We start from the raw sequence: 16,631 nt of genomic DNA on the forward strand, positions 1-16,631 counted from the left end.
ACTAATATTAAGACTGTAGCAGGGGGCTAAGGACTTGGACACTGTCCCAATCTGATAATCTACTGACATTTAATAATTAAAAAAACAAACACAGAACATTGGATATGTGAGGTTGAATGTGACTTCTGTGACCTATTCTAATTTTCTACAAAAAGAAGATGCTGACTATGAGAGCAAACCAGGTAATAATAATCAGGGCTTTATCCTGTCAGGTCTCAGAAATTTTCAAGGATGAAGGCTGTACCATTTATCTGGAACAGCCTGTTTCAACACTTGAGTAACCTCCCAGAAATCTGCTTCTCAAGTTGGGACTTCTTTTTTCAGTTTCTCTCTGCTGTTTCATGTCTTCACAATGCACCACTGACTATCTCTTCTTGATAACCTTTGCACAGGTTCTTCCATAAGCTTTCCCTCACACAATGTGCTCCTGCTCCTTGACTATCCTAAACTAAGAGGTCCAAAACAGGAACAAGTGGTTTACGTGAATTTTTGCAAGTGCAAATTGAAAAGAAAAATGACATTCCCCAACTTGCTAGCTATGAACTTTTAAAAGTAGGCCAATACACTGTCGATCTTGTCAATGCCCCGAGGCATTCTATCTACTAGAACAGTTTCTCACCTAGTCAGGCTCGCAGTCTACCTCATAATATGTCCTTCCGGACACAGGACTCTGCATCTGCCCTTGCTGAATTTCATCATGTTCTTTTGGCTCACTCTTCCTACTTGAAATTCCTCTGGATGCCAGCACTGTCTTTTTATTCTATCAGCTCCACAGTCTGCTATCATGTGTAAACTTCCTGAGAGCGTACCTCTTCCTCACCTTCAGGGAACTGATGAAGATGCTAAACAGCGTAGGTCTCATGCTAAACCCTTGCGGTACCACTCTTATTACACGACCATAGACACAATACAATGGCTTAATTACTGTCCCCCAAGCCTGACCATACAACCACCAAACAGAATTTAACTCAAATATACTAACACTGCAAATATTTAAGACAAAAAGAAATCTATACTAGAAGATACACAGATTGTAATAATACCAGATAAAAGAAATATTATGGGAGAAGAATAATTTTATCTTTTAATTCTTAATTCCTAACAATGTTCTACAAACTTGGCTACTTGGCAACGTCCTATAAATGGCTACTCTAACTAGCCATTGCCTTCATCTTCAAACAGTTCAGTGTTAGTCCCCTGGTTTGTTTTGTCACTTAGGAGAAAAAATATTTTAGTTGCAATTCCATGTACAAAGTCGAAGCGCTAACACTTACTTGAGTTGTCCTTCTGCCGTGTCTGGGTTATGCCTGTAGTGAAAATCTGTGTAAGGAGCTAAAATTCGCTAAACAAAAGAAAGACATGCATTACTTTCACGTAACAAAACAATTAATGGATTTTGCCCTTTCATCAGTCCCACTACAACTTGTCATATTACTCTTTCTTTACAAATCATGCTCTTTGTTTAAAGGTTAATTGCTTTGACATTTTGCATTAACACCAAGTGTGAAATCTCAACTGAAAATTAAACATCTTCATTACCAATATATTGTTTAATTTCTGTCACTAAGTAAGTAAAAATGAACTCACCTCTAACTCTACATCTGCTCGCACATACTGACGGGTCTTTGGATGATTAATGAGGTGCAAAACGGTAGTTATCAAAGCTTCATTTATTCGGCTCAGCTGACAATCAATCACATTTTTCAGGATGGTACTTAAGCCACCCCGAAGAGCCACCACCTCGGGATTCTGAAGTGCTAAATGAAAAACAGGTCACTTCAGTAGGTGATAGAAAACATCTCAAGATTTTCAGCATGACAAACGTGTCTGTTTAGAACATACATATCCTTTTCTTCCTGAATGCTGCTGAGATACACATAAGGTTTATAATGGAACTGACAGACTGCAGCAATGAACTGAGATTTTTAATTAATTTTATCAACTACAACTCTGGTCAATCAATCACCATTGTGTAGCAATTTTCCACTGTATTTCTAACCAAGTTTCCATATTTCTAACCAAGTTTCTATACAGCAAGGCTCAAGTTTCCCTCCAAAAAAATATCAGTCCAGAATTACAAAGCTTGGATACTTTTAACTTAAAAAATTAGCAAATTAGTTATTTCTTTAAACCAGAAAACTATGTCTTGAAAACACTGAAGTTATTTTTCACTAATACTAAGTAATATTATATAAATACTATATAAATACTCTGAAACTCACATATGAAGATCTCACAATTTCCAATCCATTAATCCTAGAAATTATCAACTGTTTCAAGAAAATATTTAACAGAAAAATGCCAATTATTAAAGTACAGTACCTAAAGCACTGTACCCAAAATCTTTGATGTTTAAGAGATTTTCAGTTTAAAGCCCTTATTTTTTAATTCTAATATCAAGCTAAACCTACAAAATAGACATTAAGAAGATTTAAACTCTGATTCATTAATTAATAAAAAAATTCACTTTATTATTTGAATAAAAGCTATTTACTATGAACACACAAGAGAATCCCTTCAAAAACTGATGACAATAATTTCAGTTTTCTTAGTTAGCTTCAATTATCTTACCTAGTTCACAGATAATGGCAATACATGCTCGAACCATTCTGTCTCTTTCTTGAAGACCATCATTTCCAACTGCTATCAAAGAATTAGTAATAGAGCTGGGGAACAATGAAGCATTCACAGTGATCATCTGTTAAAAATAAAAGAAAAATATGATCTGGTTTTGTTACAGTATTTTTCAAAACATATTTGGATTCAGCAGCATTGTTTCTTAGATAAAACTGTACTAATAATTCCACATATAACTTGGCTACATCCTGCAAATCCTGTAACTTCTTATGGTATTCTGAAGAATTTTTGAGAATTTACTTTACCATTCTCTTCCTGCTTTTATTTTTTATTATTTCATCATAATAGAGATACCTACTGACAAAGAGAAGATTAGAAACTCTTCTGTAAGATTAATCCATACCACAACATTCATTATACCTATTCAACTGTTAAATTTGCCAAGACCAAAATTATGTTTTCTAGGGACCTGCAGCTGCACACAAAGGAACAGAGAACTGTAGACAAGAAAAAAATAACAGTCAACAAAAGATGTTGCTACACTACTTGGAAGGCAACTGCTAGATACATCCCTGAACCCTCACGCATAGTACCTGATAGAAGTAACAGCCAACGTACCTTTATCATAAGCTGCATAGATACATCACAAAAAATACAGATTTTAAACATTTCATATTGAAAAGCACAGACGAAACCAGATCTGCTTTCATATGTCAACAGTCACTAAATTAAGATATAAAAAACACTTGCAATAAATTTAAGACAAAATTTTTGCCCTAATAGCAAATGGTCCTTCGTGCTACTTAAGAGCTCCTGTACCAAAACTTTCAGCTGCTAGTTTAGGACAAGCAGAATTTAAACCACTTTTAAGGAGAAAGGCTGCATGCACACATTAAAAACAAAAACAATCAAACTAAACAAATGACTTCCCATCCCAAGGCTTTAATTGAGGCTGAAAAAACTATATAGTTTCATATTTTCAGTATGCTAAAATTAAATACATATATCCTATGTACTATGGAACAGGAGCATTACTGAAGATAAGCAGACATATTACTAAGGAGAAATAGGTTTTTGTTGTTGTCTGACTGCTTTAAAAGGGAACAACATATTTTCTTAAAGTCCACCCAATTATATCATATTTTCTACTAATGAAAAATATGCAATGTGAAAAAATGCTCAACAGCCACCAAATATCTACAAAAATTTTCAAGCCAACTTGTGAAGATTTTCTCTCACATTCTTTTCTTTCCAAAAATAAAAAAGATTTTAAAAAATTGGGTCTTTTCCAAAATTGTTTTGTCCTAAGTTCATTCTTACAGTTCTGTGAGATGTCTAAGATACTTGTTTGCCAAAGGGGATTGTTTTTCTTTATTTGCAATGCTAAAGTGAGAAGAAGTACATTTTAACACTATAACAAGTTTATTTTTAAGACACATTTGAGAAACTTCTTGTCATACATAACATTATTACCCACAAAACAGGAAGCCTTAAGATAACACTCTAAAGAAAATACAAACTCTTCCCCACCCACATAGCCTTTCATTTTTAGAACAGCATAAAATAATAATTAGCAATAGAATGGGTATTTAATATCTACTAAATGCTAACACACTTTCTGAAGCAACTTATTTTTACCCTTATAGACACTGTTAAGTTACAAAGCTCTCAGCACAAAACATCCTCATAGAGCATAACTGAAATACACTATTAACATGCCAACTCTTCAAAAAAGCAACAAAAAATCTCCAAAGTTTACAAAGTTTGAAGTTGTTATTTTTTATTTTACTACTTAACCTGCAAACTTTCTAAAACAAGTTTATCAAGAAATGCTTTTTATAGATATCAAAAACACTTTCTATTTTATTCTTCTCCTTTATGAAAAGGATAAGTGAAAGGATGCATTGAAGTTTTATCGGATGCTACTCTTAACACAGGAATTTTGATATCAAAAATAAGGTAAATAATTGTGTTTAGTTTTATCTCCATCAATGAAAAACCAGCAGGAATTTTCTAGCCTGCTCAAGATTCTCAGTCAAAAAGATTAACATCAAAGTCAGTCTTCTTCCTCATAAGAGTGTACAAAGAAAAACTGCTTATAGAGAAATCCTGGAGTCAGCATAGCCGACTGACAGATGCAGTAAGACTATTTGCAGTTAAATTTTTACCTTTCGGACTAAGCGAAGTGCTTGTGTTCTTTCTACTTCATTACTCTGCTGTATGTCAATGCACCTAAAATATCAAAAAACAAAAGCATGCTTAATTGTGGGTTTTTTTATAGCACTAACTTTCACCTTAACAGTTATCATATTGTGTGAGTATTCACGCAACTAAATAAACAGAAGAAAGCTTATTATGAATAATTGTTTAAAAACAATCCCTTTAAGCAAGCATACTCATAGTTTGCAGATTACGTTCAGTTTATGTAATTTTCAGTTGTTTTTATTGTAAGTAAATGACTAGAATACTTTCAAATGACAAGGCATAACAACTTCAGGAACAATTTAGTGCTAGCTGCATCTGTCTTTTCAAATGAGACTAAAGAAGAGCATTTGCACTATTTTAAATCAACATGTTCTGAGTGCTTTCAGATCAGAAAAGTGCCTTTGACCATCAGAATTTAACAGCACACTAAAACCGAGCATGTGTGTGCGCATCAATCCAGAAACACACACACATTCGTATCATCATAACGAACTTGGAAATTTTAATGAAGGAAGCAATAGAAGTAACAGTAAATTCATCTAGTCACCATGCTGGCCTTATCATCTCATTGTTAGTTTGCTCTTTAGTATCACTGTGGTGTCATAGGTTTTACTTCCATTACAATTTCTCAGGTTTGAACTACTTTTTTTGTCCTGACTTTGTACTGGGCCTCTAAAGCACTATGGAAATGATAATACAAAGAACTGGAATAAATCTGACAAGGCCAATAGCTAAGCTGAAGTGCATCTATACCAATGCACGAAACATGGGAAATAAACAGGAAGAGTTAGAAACTGTGGCACAATTGGGAAAGTATGACCTAATTGCTACCACAGAAACATGGGGGGATGAATCCCATGATTGGAATACTCTGATTGAGGACTATAGGCTTTTCAGAAGGGATAGACGGAGCAGGAGGGGGGTAGAGTTGCCCTCTATGTTAGCAAGTGGACAGATTGCAAAGAGCTGCACCTGAGAAACAGGCACGATAAGGCTGAGAGCTTGTGGATTAAACTCAAGGATTGGCCCAGTAAAGGGCATCTAGTGGCTGAGGTCTGCTACAGGCCACCTCATCAGAGGGAGCCTGTGGATGAGGTCTTCTTGCCTCAGCTGCAGGAGGTGTTGTGCTCACAGGCTCTTGTCCTGATGGGGGATTTCAACCACTCAGATATCTACTAGGGTAACTGGCAAACAATTCAAGAGATTCCTCGAGTCTGTTGAGGGTAATTTCATAGTCCAGGTATTAGATGGACCAACCCAAGGTGAATCCTTACTGGACCTGGTACTCACTAATGCAGAGGAGGGCATTAAAAAGGTTAAGACTGGGGACAGCCTGGGCTGCAGTGACCATGCCCTGTTGGATTTTGTGATCTGGAAGAATGCGGGCTAGCAAAAAGCAGAGCTAGGACCCTGTGCTTCAGGAGAGCAAAATTCTGGCTGTACAAGGAACTGCTGAGTGGGATCCCCTGGGAAACTGTCTATAAGGGCATGGGTACAAAGAACAGAGCTCGCATCTCTTTACGGACATCCTTCCAAGAGCTCAATGGCTCTCCATCCCCCAGAAGAAGTACCCAAGCAGAGGAGGCGGGCAACAGACACGGCTCTGCAAAGACCTGAAGCTTAAACTGAGGGAAAAGAGGGAAATATTGAGGAAGTGGAAGCAGGGTTGTGTAGCCTGGGAAGAATACAGGACTGCTCTCTGCATGTGTAGAGATACGACTAAGAAAGTTAAGGCACAGTTGGACCTGAAGTTGGCAAGGATGTGAAAGATCAGTGGATAGGGGAAGGGCAACAGATGTCATCTACCTGGACTTCTGCAAAACGTTTGGAATGGTCCCTCACCACATCCTTCTCTCTAAAGATAGAGAGGTAGGGATTTGAAGGATGGACTGTTTGATGGATTAGGAATTGTTTGGCCGGACACTGAACTGTTGTAATCAATAGATATGTGTCAGGATGGAAGCCAGTCACAAGTGTGCCTCATGGGTCTGTTTTGGGACTGGTGCTCTTCAACATCTTCATCAGTGACATAGACGATGGCATCAAGTGCACCCTGAGCAACTTTGCAGATAACACCAAGCTGAGCAGTGCAGTTGATACACTGGAAGGAAGGGAGGCCATTCAGAGGGACCTGGACAGGCTGGAGAAGTTGGCCCATGAAAACCTAATGAGGTTCAACAAGGTCAAGTGCAGACTGCTGCACTTGGGCTGGGGCAATTCCAGGTATTTATGTAAACTGGGGGAAGATCTCCTTGAGAGCAGCCCTGTGGAAAAGGACTTGGGGGTCCTGGCGGATGAGAAGCTGGACATGAGTCAGCAGTGTTTGCTTGCAGCCCAGAAGGCTGACTGTGTTCTGGGCTGCATTAAAAGAGGGGCGGCCAGGAGGGAGAGGCAGATGATTGTCCCCGCCCTACTCAGCTTTTCTGAGGCCCCATCTGCAGTACTGCGTCCACGTCTGGGCTTCCAGTACAAGAAAGACACAGAGCTCTTGGAGCAGAGGAGGACCAGTAAAATGATCAGAGGGCTGGAGAACCTCTCCTATGAGGAAATGTTGAGGGAATTGGGCTTATTTAGCTTGGACAAGAGTGGGCTCTGGGGAGACCTCATTGTGGCTTTCCAGTTCTTGAAAGAGATACAAACTGGAGAGGGAACAGCTGTTTGCATGCATTGATATTGATAAGACAAGGTGGAATGGTTTAAAACTGAGACAGGGGAGGTTTAGGTTAGACATTACGAGGAAGTTTTTCACTCAGACGGTGGTGATGCTCTGGAACAGGTTGCCCAAGGAGGTTGTGGATGCCCCATTCCTGGAGGCATTCAAGGCCAGGCTGGATGTGGCTCTGCACAGCCTGGTCTAAAGACTGGCAACCCTGCACGTAGCAGAGGGGTTGAAAGTAGACGACCTTTGGGTCCTTTTCAACCCAGGCCATTCTATCATTCTATGCAAAACAACTGAAGACATGAAAATTACAAAGGTTTCAACCTACTAATAATATCACATGCTTATTTCTGATTAATAGCATTTGTGATTCAATCACATCTTTATTAATTTTTTACATTATTCATGTGTATCAAATATTAGAACAGCACTGCCTTTGCATTAGAAGCTATGACCACTGTCCTCCTTTTAAGGGTTGGACATTATCCACCCTGAATTAAATAGACTTGTAATACTACATATAAAAAATGTAAGAAGATATTAAACCTATTCTCACCTGTCTCAACCATGAAAAACATGTAATATAAAATTTCAAAAAATTTCTATTTAAAACAAGAAGGGAAAATTACCGGGCAATCAGGTAATCCACTTTCAACTTTAGCACCTTCTGGAGAATACTAGAGTCTCGAATGAGATAGCGAAGGGCTCGCAATCCTGCTGCTCGCACCTCTTTTGCTTCATTTAGTAAAGCTAACCGCAAGCTACAACAAAGGAAACAAAGAGAGCAAACATACAGTATATGTTATATAGTAGTTGGTATAGTTATATAGTTGTATAATAATTATATAGTTACATAGTAGTTGGTAGATTTTACCACCTGACATGTAGGTACTATCTACTCCTTTAACATAAAAGGTGATTTTTAAAGAGAAATACCCTCAATTAGTTTTCCGTCTTTGAAATATTGTACAATCTAGAAGTCGAACCATTATCTTGCCAGAAGATTAAGACAATTAATATATTGATACTAATATTGATATATTAATCTGAACAATGATTTACTTTTAAAATCAGTCTGTGCATCCCTGAAGTAACATATCACTATGATCTGTATATGACATGTTATTTATCAAAGCAGATGAATACAAGAATAATCCTGAAAAAGTGTTCTAGATCAGTTAAAATTTCCAGAAAGATACACAGGTAGGCAGGATTTTCTCCTCTCTACAATGTTAACTCCTAAACATGGACCCTCAAAACAACATCTTGACACTGAACTGAGACAAATTTGTGTCTTAACTAATTAATAAGCATTTCTCTCTGAAGATACAAAATGTTTGTGTGAAATAAGAAATTAAATGAAAAATACATATTACATAGCATAGATTTGTAAGCATTTCAACATTTCTTTTTCTAAAATGGTCCTGCACAATAATCAACTATTTTGAGGCCAAGATCGTCTGGATCTTTCTGGAGATCAATTAGTCAGTCCATGTAGAAGTCATTTTAACAGTAATCTACTCAATGAAATATGTATAGAAAGGCTGACACACCACATGGAAATAAAGACAAACTGATTATTACTTTCTATATCCAGCAGGGAATTATTTCAGGAAGACCATAATTACTGTAAAATCAAATATGATTTTTCACATAGAAGTTGAGTGCTACTAATTGTCTTTGCTTACTTTAAGCTCATTTAGTAGAAAATAAGAAACAGATTTTAAATATTATGATGTTAGGAAAGATCCTTCCGATACAAAAGCAGAACTAGGAGATATTTCCAGAGTCATTCAGGCAAAGCAGACAAAAAGAAGAATAAGCAAGTCTTCAGCTGTCTTAAGCAGATAATACGTATTTCTTAGGTCAAGAGTCATCCTTGGTTTCTAGTATTGCACATTTATAGAGATGTAAATCAGAGAGAAGCTCATACAACTCACTTTTTCTAAATGATACTTTTCTATTTGGACTTTTACTTTGCTATTTAGAATTGGTTTGGATTTTTCAGTTTAGGACATTCCAGAGCTTACTTCTAATACAGAAAGTATGCATTTCTCAAGAAAACAACATTGTTGCCACCCACGATGTCTCTTAAGACAGCCAAATACTATTTAAGGATTTTTATCCCAAGAAAAGTACATTTACTTTTATATTTGAGAGGAAAACATTCCTTGAACAAAATAAAACAAAAAAAATCTTGCTCTAAAGTTTTTTAAAGCAATAATGCTTTGACAGCTTGTTCTACAACTCACAAGAGAAGACAACGTTAATTTGTAGGCAAGAATTAGTTGATACCAACAGTGAAACCACTGTGAAGGACAACACTATGAAGTTACCTAAAAGCAGAAGAGGCATATTGTTATTTAAAAAGTGACAAAGCATGGAAAATGCAGACTGCCTGAAAGAAATGCAAAATGAGGTGATCTGAGAGAGCCAGCACAGCTTCATTAAGGGTAGATCATGCCTGACCAATCAATTTGGTGACCTATGACAATGACTGCATTAGGGGGACAAAGGAAGATATGGTCCTTTGTATACGGTCCAACATCACATCCTCATTACTAAGATAGAGAGACATGGATTTAAAGAGTGGTCTATTAAGAGAATAAGAATTGCTTGGATGGTCACAGTCAGAGGGTTGTCATCACTGGCTCTACGTCCAGGTGGATGCCAACTACAAGAGGTCTTCTCTAGGGGTCTGCCTTGGGACTAGCACACTTTAACATCTTGATGAAGACCATACATGGGGGAAATCAAGTGCAATCTCGGCAAATTTACAAATGACAACAAACAGAGTGGTACAGTTAATATAAAAGGAAGGGATGTCATCCAAAGTGATCTGGATGAGCTTGACACGTGGGCTCACACGAACCTAATAGGTTCAAGAAGGCCAAGCACACTTGGGTAGGTCAATCCCAGATATATGTACAGACTAGGGCAAGTACTCATTGAGTGCAGCCCTGCAGAGGACTCTGGATTCCTGGTGAGCGTGATATGAGCCAGCAGTGGACATTTTCAGCCCAGAAGGTCAACCGTATCCTGGGCTGCATCAAAAGAGGAGTGGCCAACAGGGAAAGGGAGGTGATTGCCCCTCCATCTGTTCTGGCCACACAAGGCCCATGTGGAGAACTGAGCTCAGACCAAGGCGGGGCTCAGATCACAAAAGATATGAAGCCATTGGATTGGGTCCAGAGGAGGGCCACAAAGTTGACCAGAGGGCTGGAATACCTCAGCTACAAAGAAAGATGATGGGAGCTAGCTGTTTTCATCCTGGCAAAGGGAGCTTATAAACAGGAAGAAGGCCAATTCTTTACTGGTAGTGACAGGACGAGGAGCTTTATACAAGAAGAAGGGAGGATTATGTGAGATCTTAAGGGGGAACCCTTTACTCAGAGGGTGGTGAGACACCAAAGAAGTTGTGGATGCCCGATGACTGCAGACATTCAAGGCCAAGTAGGACGGTGACCCAGTCCTCATGATCTACTGGGAGGCAACCCTGCTCATGGCTGGCGGTTGGAACTAGATGATCTTTAAGGTTCCTTCCAATCCAAGCCACTCTACAGCTAGCTGACAAAGTCCTAAATTACAGGCTTTAAAAATTCATCAAGCTCCAATAAAAGCAATTACAACAAAACTACAAGGCCAAACCAAAACCTTTCAATTGAAAACAAAGTAAAGAAACTAAGGCATTGGCTGATCAATGATCAAACCACAAAACCTGAGAAAACATGTTAGGCAAAAAACACAAATCTGACTTTTTAAAGCCAATAATCACAGAAGAAAAAAAGAAAAAGAAAACTGGGGAGGGGAAGAGTGTTAATAACACAAACATATATGCATGCGTATATGAACATTTCTGTGGGTTCTCATGTAGAAAATTTAAAAAATGAATCAGATCTACTGGAGAACCAGAAGAGGAGAAAGAATGAAGCAAATGAGATGGACAGAAGTCTTTGAGAAACATGCCTTCTTCATATTAAGTCACTGCTCTGCAATGAAATTTCTATTCTATTACCTTTTTTATTATACTAAATGTTGGAATAAGAAATGAAAACAGTAGAAGAGCTGAAAGAAATCAGGTACTACTAAATAAGAAGTCTGATGGGCCCATGTGAAGTGTTTGGAAAGAACATTTACATGAAGTATCTTCATATGTTTGTTAGCATTCTATTATAGAACAGTAGCAATCACAACAGAGGAAAGGTAATAAATTTGTCTACAGAAAGGATTCCATAGTGCATCCAGGCAACCATCAGATATTCTTGAAAGAAAACTAGCTAACCACATGGGGAAAAAAATACAGTTTATGCAAAATGACTTCTGGTAATCTTTTGAAATACTTGAAAGGAGTTGCTACAACAGTATGTTAATAAGGAAACACTTCCCTAAGTTAGCAAATCCAACTTTAATACAAGAAATTGCTGAAGACTGAAGAAAGGGATACACAGACATTTTAGGGTGATGAAAACTGGTCACATAAATCAACAGAATGAATGCAAAAATCTTAGATGAATGAGTGGAAGATTTCTGTCCTGACAAATTTTATGCTGATTTTTATTCTGTTAAGTATCAGGTTCACAATCTCCTTTGAAAAACAGGATTTAATACACAATTCATATTTTGGAAAAAGACTATGAGAAAATTACAGATAGCATTATGTTAAATAGAATAGAGTAAGGCTATAAGAATTTTCAAGGCAATTTAACAATTACCTGTATCTAAAACTAACAAGATTATGAAAGTTCAAGATTGTTAAATTTGAGATAACGCAAAGGATTTTGAAGCAGCCACTGGGTCAACTAAGCGATTCCGATCTGCACACTATGCACACATCTGACTAAAAGCTAAAGAGACATTATGATCGTATAAGGAATAAAGACTTAACAGCATTCTACTTGCTCCAGTATTTTAAGTGTCACTAGAGAAATTAAAAACTTATTAAGATAGCATTAAGATAAATAAACTTTAATACTGACAAAAAGTATGGAAGGACTAACAGAGGACAAAAGCAGAATGCATATTCGCTGCCTACCACAGCTTCATTCTAAGACTTATTTTCTAAACTGCCTCATCCCCACTCTCTACAGTAAAAACAAGTTATGGTTTTGACAGGTTTCTGAATCCATCAGATAACTGTAAATATTATAAACTTCAAATGGCCAAAGCCTGTCAGTATGTTAAAGACCTCAGAAATTTGAGGCCTACCAGCGTTCCATGCTCTTCATGGCTCAAGATCTCTGCTAAGCTACCAACGGCCTGATGCTCTGGAAACCAGCAAGATCTACACTGAGAATGACAATAAAACATGTCACTATTCTCTCCATCTTCTTGCAGGAAAGAACTATAATGTACTTAGACCAACTAAAAAGAATGAGTTCTAAAAATCAGATCTTCTAACTCAAGAATAACTGTAGTTGCTGCAGATTACTGTCCACACTGCAACTGTCCTTAATTTTAAACGTTAAAAGTTCTGTCAGGATTAATGGCACCAAAACCTAAAATTTTATGGGAAATGCATGATTTTTCTTGAAATCTTTAATTCTCTTACAGTTTTTAATTCTCTACAGTTTTAAAGTTAACCATTTATACTCCACAAATGCAGAAGCTCATACAGCATTACTTATATCCAATTAACTCCTTGCAGTGAAAATGAATTTGTTCTCTACTAGAAGATTAGCATATGAAAATCCAAGGCAAAATTAAGAACGTCTGCAGAGCAAGTTACAAACTTAAATTATTTCCAAAGGAATATACGTATTTAGCCTAGCTCAAGGTCACATCCTACACTCACTAGAAAGTTCAGCATTTACAGCTATTTTTCTTCTCTCTGTTTGCTAAGAATAAAGTATTTTTATCCAATTGTATCGGGATTAGCAGATCTTTGAGAGTTTTTTTCCTATAAAAACGAACAATATTTGCGTAACCATTCCAGAGCTGTATTTAAAAATGTGTGGTAAATTTTTAATTTTGAAGATATACCCTCCAGTGATGTTTTGTATCAATGCAGAACACTACAGCAGATAACAGATATGAGGAGATCATTAAGTACTAAAGTTTTAAACAGCTAAATATGCATCCACAGAAATATGAGCATTTAAAATAACATTCATCTTAACCAGAGAAAGTCAGTTCTATTTAACAAAAGTACCTACAGCATCTGCAGACAAATCACACTAATTTTACTTAATTTTTACTTAGATTTTACTGAAAGATTGATTAGCTTTTCTAAAATTGCTCTCCTAAATTAGGAGACTATATTTGAAAGAACACAAAGTCATAAAATACTGGATCTTGTTTCTTTTATACCATCAACGCTGAACCTCAGTGCCAATTTGCCAATGCTTACACAAATTCACAGAAGTTCTCGAAATAGGCATGTAGTTACTTTTAAGTGTCAGAAATTGATACAGAATATAGGAAAATTCCACTTGAAAGTATACACACAGTATCTAAGCAGCAAATTGAGCAGCACTGCAAAGCATATGCACATACACAAAATGTTCACCTTTCAATCTGACACCAACATGAAGAGTATGTATGCTCCAAATTCCTTAAGAAAAGATTTTTTATACAAGTCCTTCCTGTAAGTACTGAGACATTTAAAGGTATTTTCGCATTTGAGGAAATATAGAACAAATATTCATGCTAATGTTTTTTCCCCTTTGCCTGAAAGTGTATTGTTTACTTCTGATTTTACACAATAAAATATTCATAAAGTGTACATTCATGTTATGACATTTTAAACACACTGGAGTTATAAAATATCAGGGTCAAAAATACAAATAAAGTTTATTTAACTGCACTTCAATCAATTAAAGTACCACAGTTTTACCAAAGTATTCTGTAGCATCCCTGTTTTCCGTATAACTTACCATATTATGATCCTGTCGTATGTAAAACCTAGCTTTTCTTCAGCATGGCCAGTATTACAAAGAAGCTGAAAATAAAAAAACAAAACAAAACATATGTTACTTACAACTCTATAAAAAATGACTGTATAAAACGTAAGATATTTGGTAGTACTTCCCAAGTAATGCAAGGAATTTCATTCATCACAAGGGGAAGCATACCAAAAATCAGACTTCCTTGATTATTTTTGCTATTTCTATATACATGAGATACAGAAGTCATACTCCTCTCAGAAGAGAAATGTTTGCACAACTGAATAACTTGCCTACTGACAGATTTTTCAACTTTACTTTCAAATGCTATGTTTCAGATTGTTCCTCTAGCTGCTCTCAGGCTATCTGTAGAACATGTACTTGTTGTGCAACTGGTAACCTCAGCAGAGATTAGAAAGCCTAAAGAATGTAAAATAGTTGCATTGAAAAACACAGCTAGGGTAACAGTTTTGAAGCAAAGCTAGACACAGATTGTCTACAGCAGCACAGGCACACAAAAAAGGAGAAGCTGAAAATGTGTCCCACAACAGATATTCAGCCTGACCTGCCATAAATTCCTCAGGATTTGCAATTTTTGGTACATCTAAAATAAGTGCAAAGGTTAAATGTACCTACATAAGTTCCTACATAAGCTGTAGGAACTTCTAAACACTTCAAGCTCATTTGTCAGTTATGAGGCTTAATTTTTATAAATGCAGTTTTCAAGGCCAAAACCAGCCTCAGAAAGAGCAAATCAGGTACATGTCATGCTTTAACATATCAAAAAAAAAAAATTATTCTAAAAGATCTGATACTGTTCTCCTTCATATGACCAGCAAAGAAGTTCCTAGACATCTTATTTACTGCCTATTCCTAAAACAATAAAACAGTTCTACAGCCTAATGTGAAATCACTAGAAATAAAGGACTTCCAAAAACTCAAGTGACTAATAACTGACTGCAACAGTTCTGCAGTTTGTCCCTTTCTTTTGAAAGAGATACTCATTGAATTCTTAGTCACAGAAGTATTGTTTTCCTCTGTAAGGAAAGTCAGTGTTTGTGCAACTAGTGAATACCACAGGAATTATTAAAATACAGCATACGCTGCCTATTTATTATTAATTCAATTTTATTAGCACAACAGTCACTCAAAATGAAGATATTTTAATTTTATGCTCAACAAGAACAAATTCTTGCAAGGACTACATTACGTATTAAGAAATATTTTTTAATTCTGAGAAAAATGCACAACAACTATGCTGAAAACCAAAGCTGTTAGTGAGACAGAGAATTGTAGCCCAAAGATAGAGCTCATTGAGGTCAATTTAATACTCTAAGAAAAATGTAACCTTGCCAATTTTCCACTTTTCTTAGCAGAGGCTATAAACAGAAATAATAAAGTATACGGAAAGTTATTATACAACCAGCTTCCCCCACCTCTAAATTTTAAATAATAAAACTAGGCAATTGCATGCCTTAACTGGTTGTGACAATATGTGAAATCCTACTGTCAATCTGTTTTTATGCCATATTGCTGGACTGCCTAAGGCCACCACTGCTGTCTTAGCATTTCTATTGATATCTCATGAACTGTAAAAATTGGCTGGCAGAGTGTAAGCAGAACAGTGTGAGAAGACAGCAAGTAAAAACAGTTTCTTGTTCACTTCAGACAAGTTCATCAGCAGTCATTCAGGTTCAGCCATTATATATCTGGACCTCTCCCCTAATTCTTCCCACTAGCAAATGAGAAAACTGAATTTAACATACACCAGACCATTTTCAGCACCTTTTTCCCTACATTCTGACATAAGTACAAGCTGCTTATTTCAATGGTTCTGCAGATCAACCTCAGAATACACTCCTGCAGAGACACAGTTCTGTTTAATGTGCAAAGGGAACTATAATTACAAATGCAGAGATTTTACTTAAAAAGCAGTTGGCCCTGGTAGTGGACTGTCATTTCAGGTCATCTCAAGCCTTACTACTGGATGAGATTTCATTTTTTTCTTTCATATTCTTCCATAAACTAGAAACAGCATTGCAACTAATGTGCGCACAACAGCAGGCAGCAGAGAAGCTCATATCCTGAAGTGCCACTATGCACTCAGTTCTCAATTCTCAAGACTAGACTAGAGCTAGTGCAATATAACTGCTCTGTGTCAAACACACACAGTGTGGCTATTAGCTCCTTGGTACCTTCAGAAAAGTTTAACTGCTATATGAATTTCTGAATATGATAATTGTTATCAGTATGTGAAGTATGTGCATGGATGTGAAAAACCCCTCACAAGAGAATAATAGTTAAAACTA

General features: G+C 36.6%; 1 protein-coding gene across 1 annotated transcript in view; it reads right to left on the bottom strand.

Annotated features, from left to right (window-relative positions):
* Nucleotides 1-16,631, bottom strand: part of RICTOR (RPTOR independent companion of MTOR complex 2) — an 84,246-nt gene that overhangs the window by 37,049 nt on the left and 30,566 nt on the right. The window contains exons 4-9 of the mRNA XM_048930732.1: nt 14,314-14,378; nt 8,071-8,202; nt 4,746-4,809; nt 2,572-2,698; nt 1,588-1,757; nt 1,275-1,342 (exon numbers count right to left, since the gene is read on the bottom strand). Coding sequence (XP_048786689.1) covers nt 1,275-1,342; nt 1,588-1,757; nt 2,572-2,698; nt 4,746-4,809; nt 8,071-8,202; nt 14,314-14,378 — 626 coding nt within the window. The remainder of the gene's footprint in view (nt 1-1,274; nt 1,343-1,587; nt 1,758-2,571; nt 2,699-4,745; nt 4,810-8,070; nt 8,203-14,313; nt 14,379-16,631) is intronic.

The sequence above is a fragment of the Lagopus muta genome, chromosome Z, assembly GCF_023343835.1.
Source record: "Lagopus muta isolate bLagMut1 chromosome Z, bLagMut1 primary, whole genome shotgun sequence".
NCBI classification, from domain to species: Eukaryota; Metazoa; Chordata; class Aves; order Galliformes; family Phasianidae; genus Lagopus; species Lagopus muta.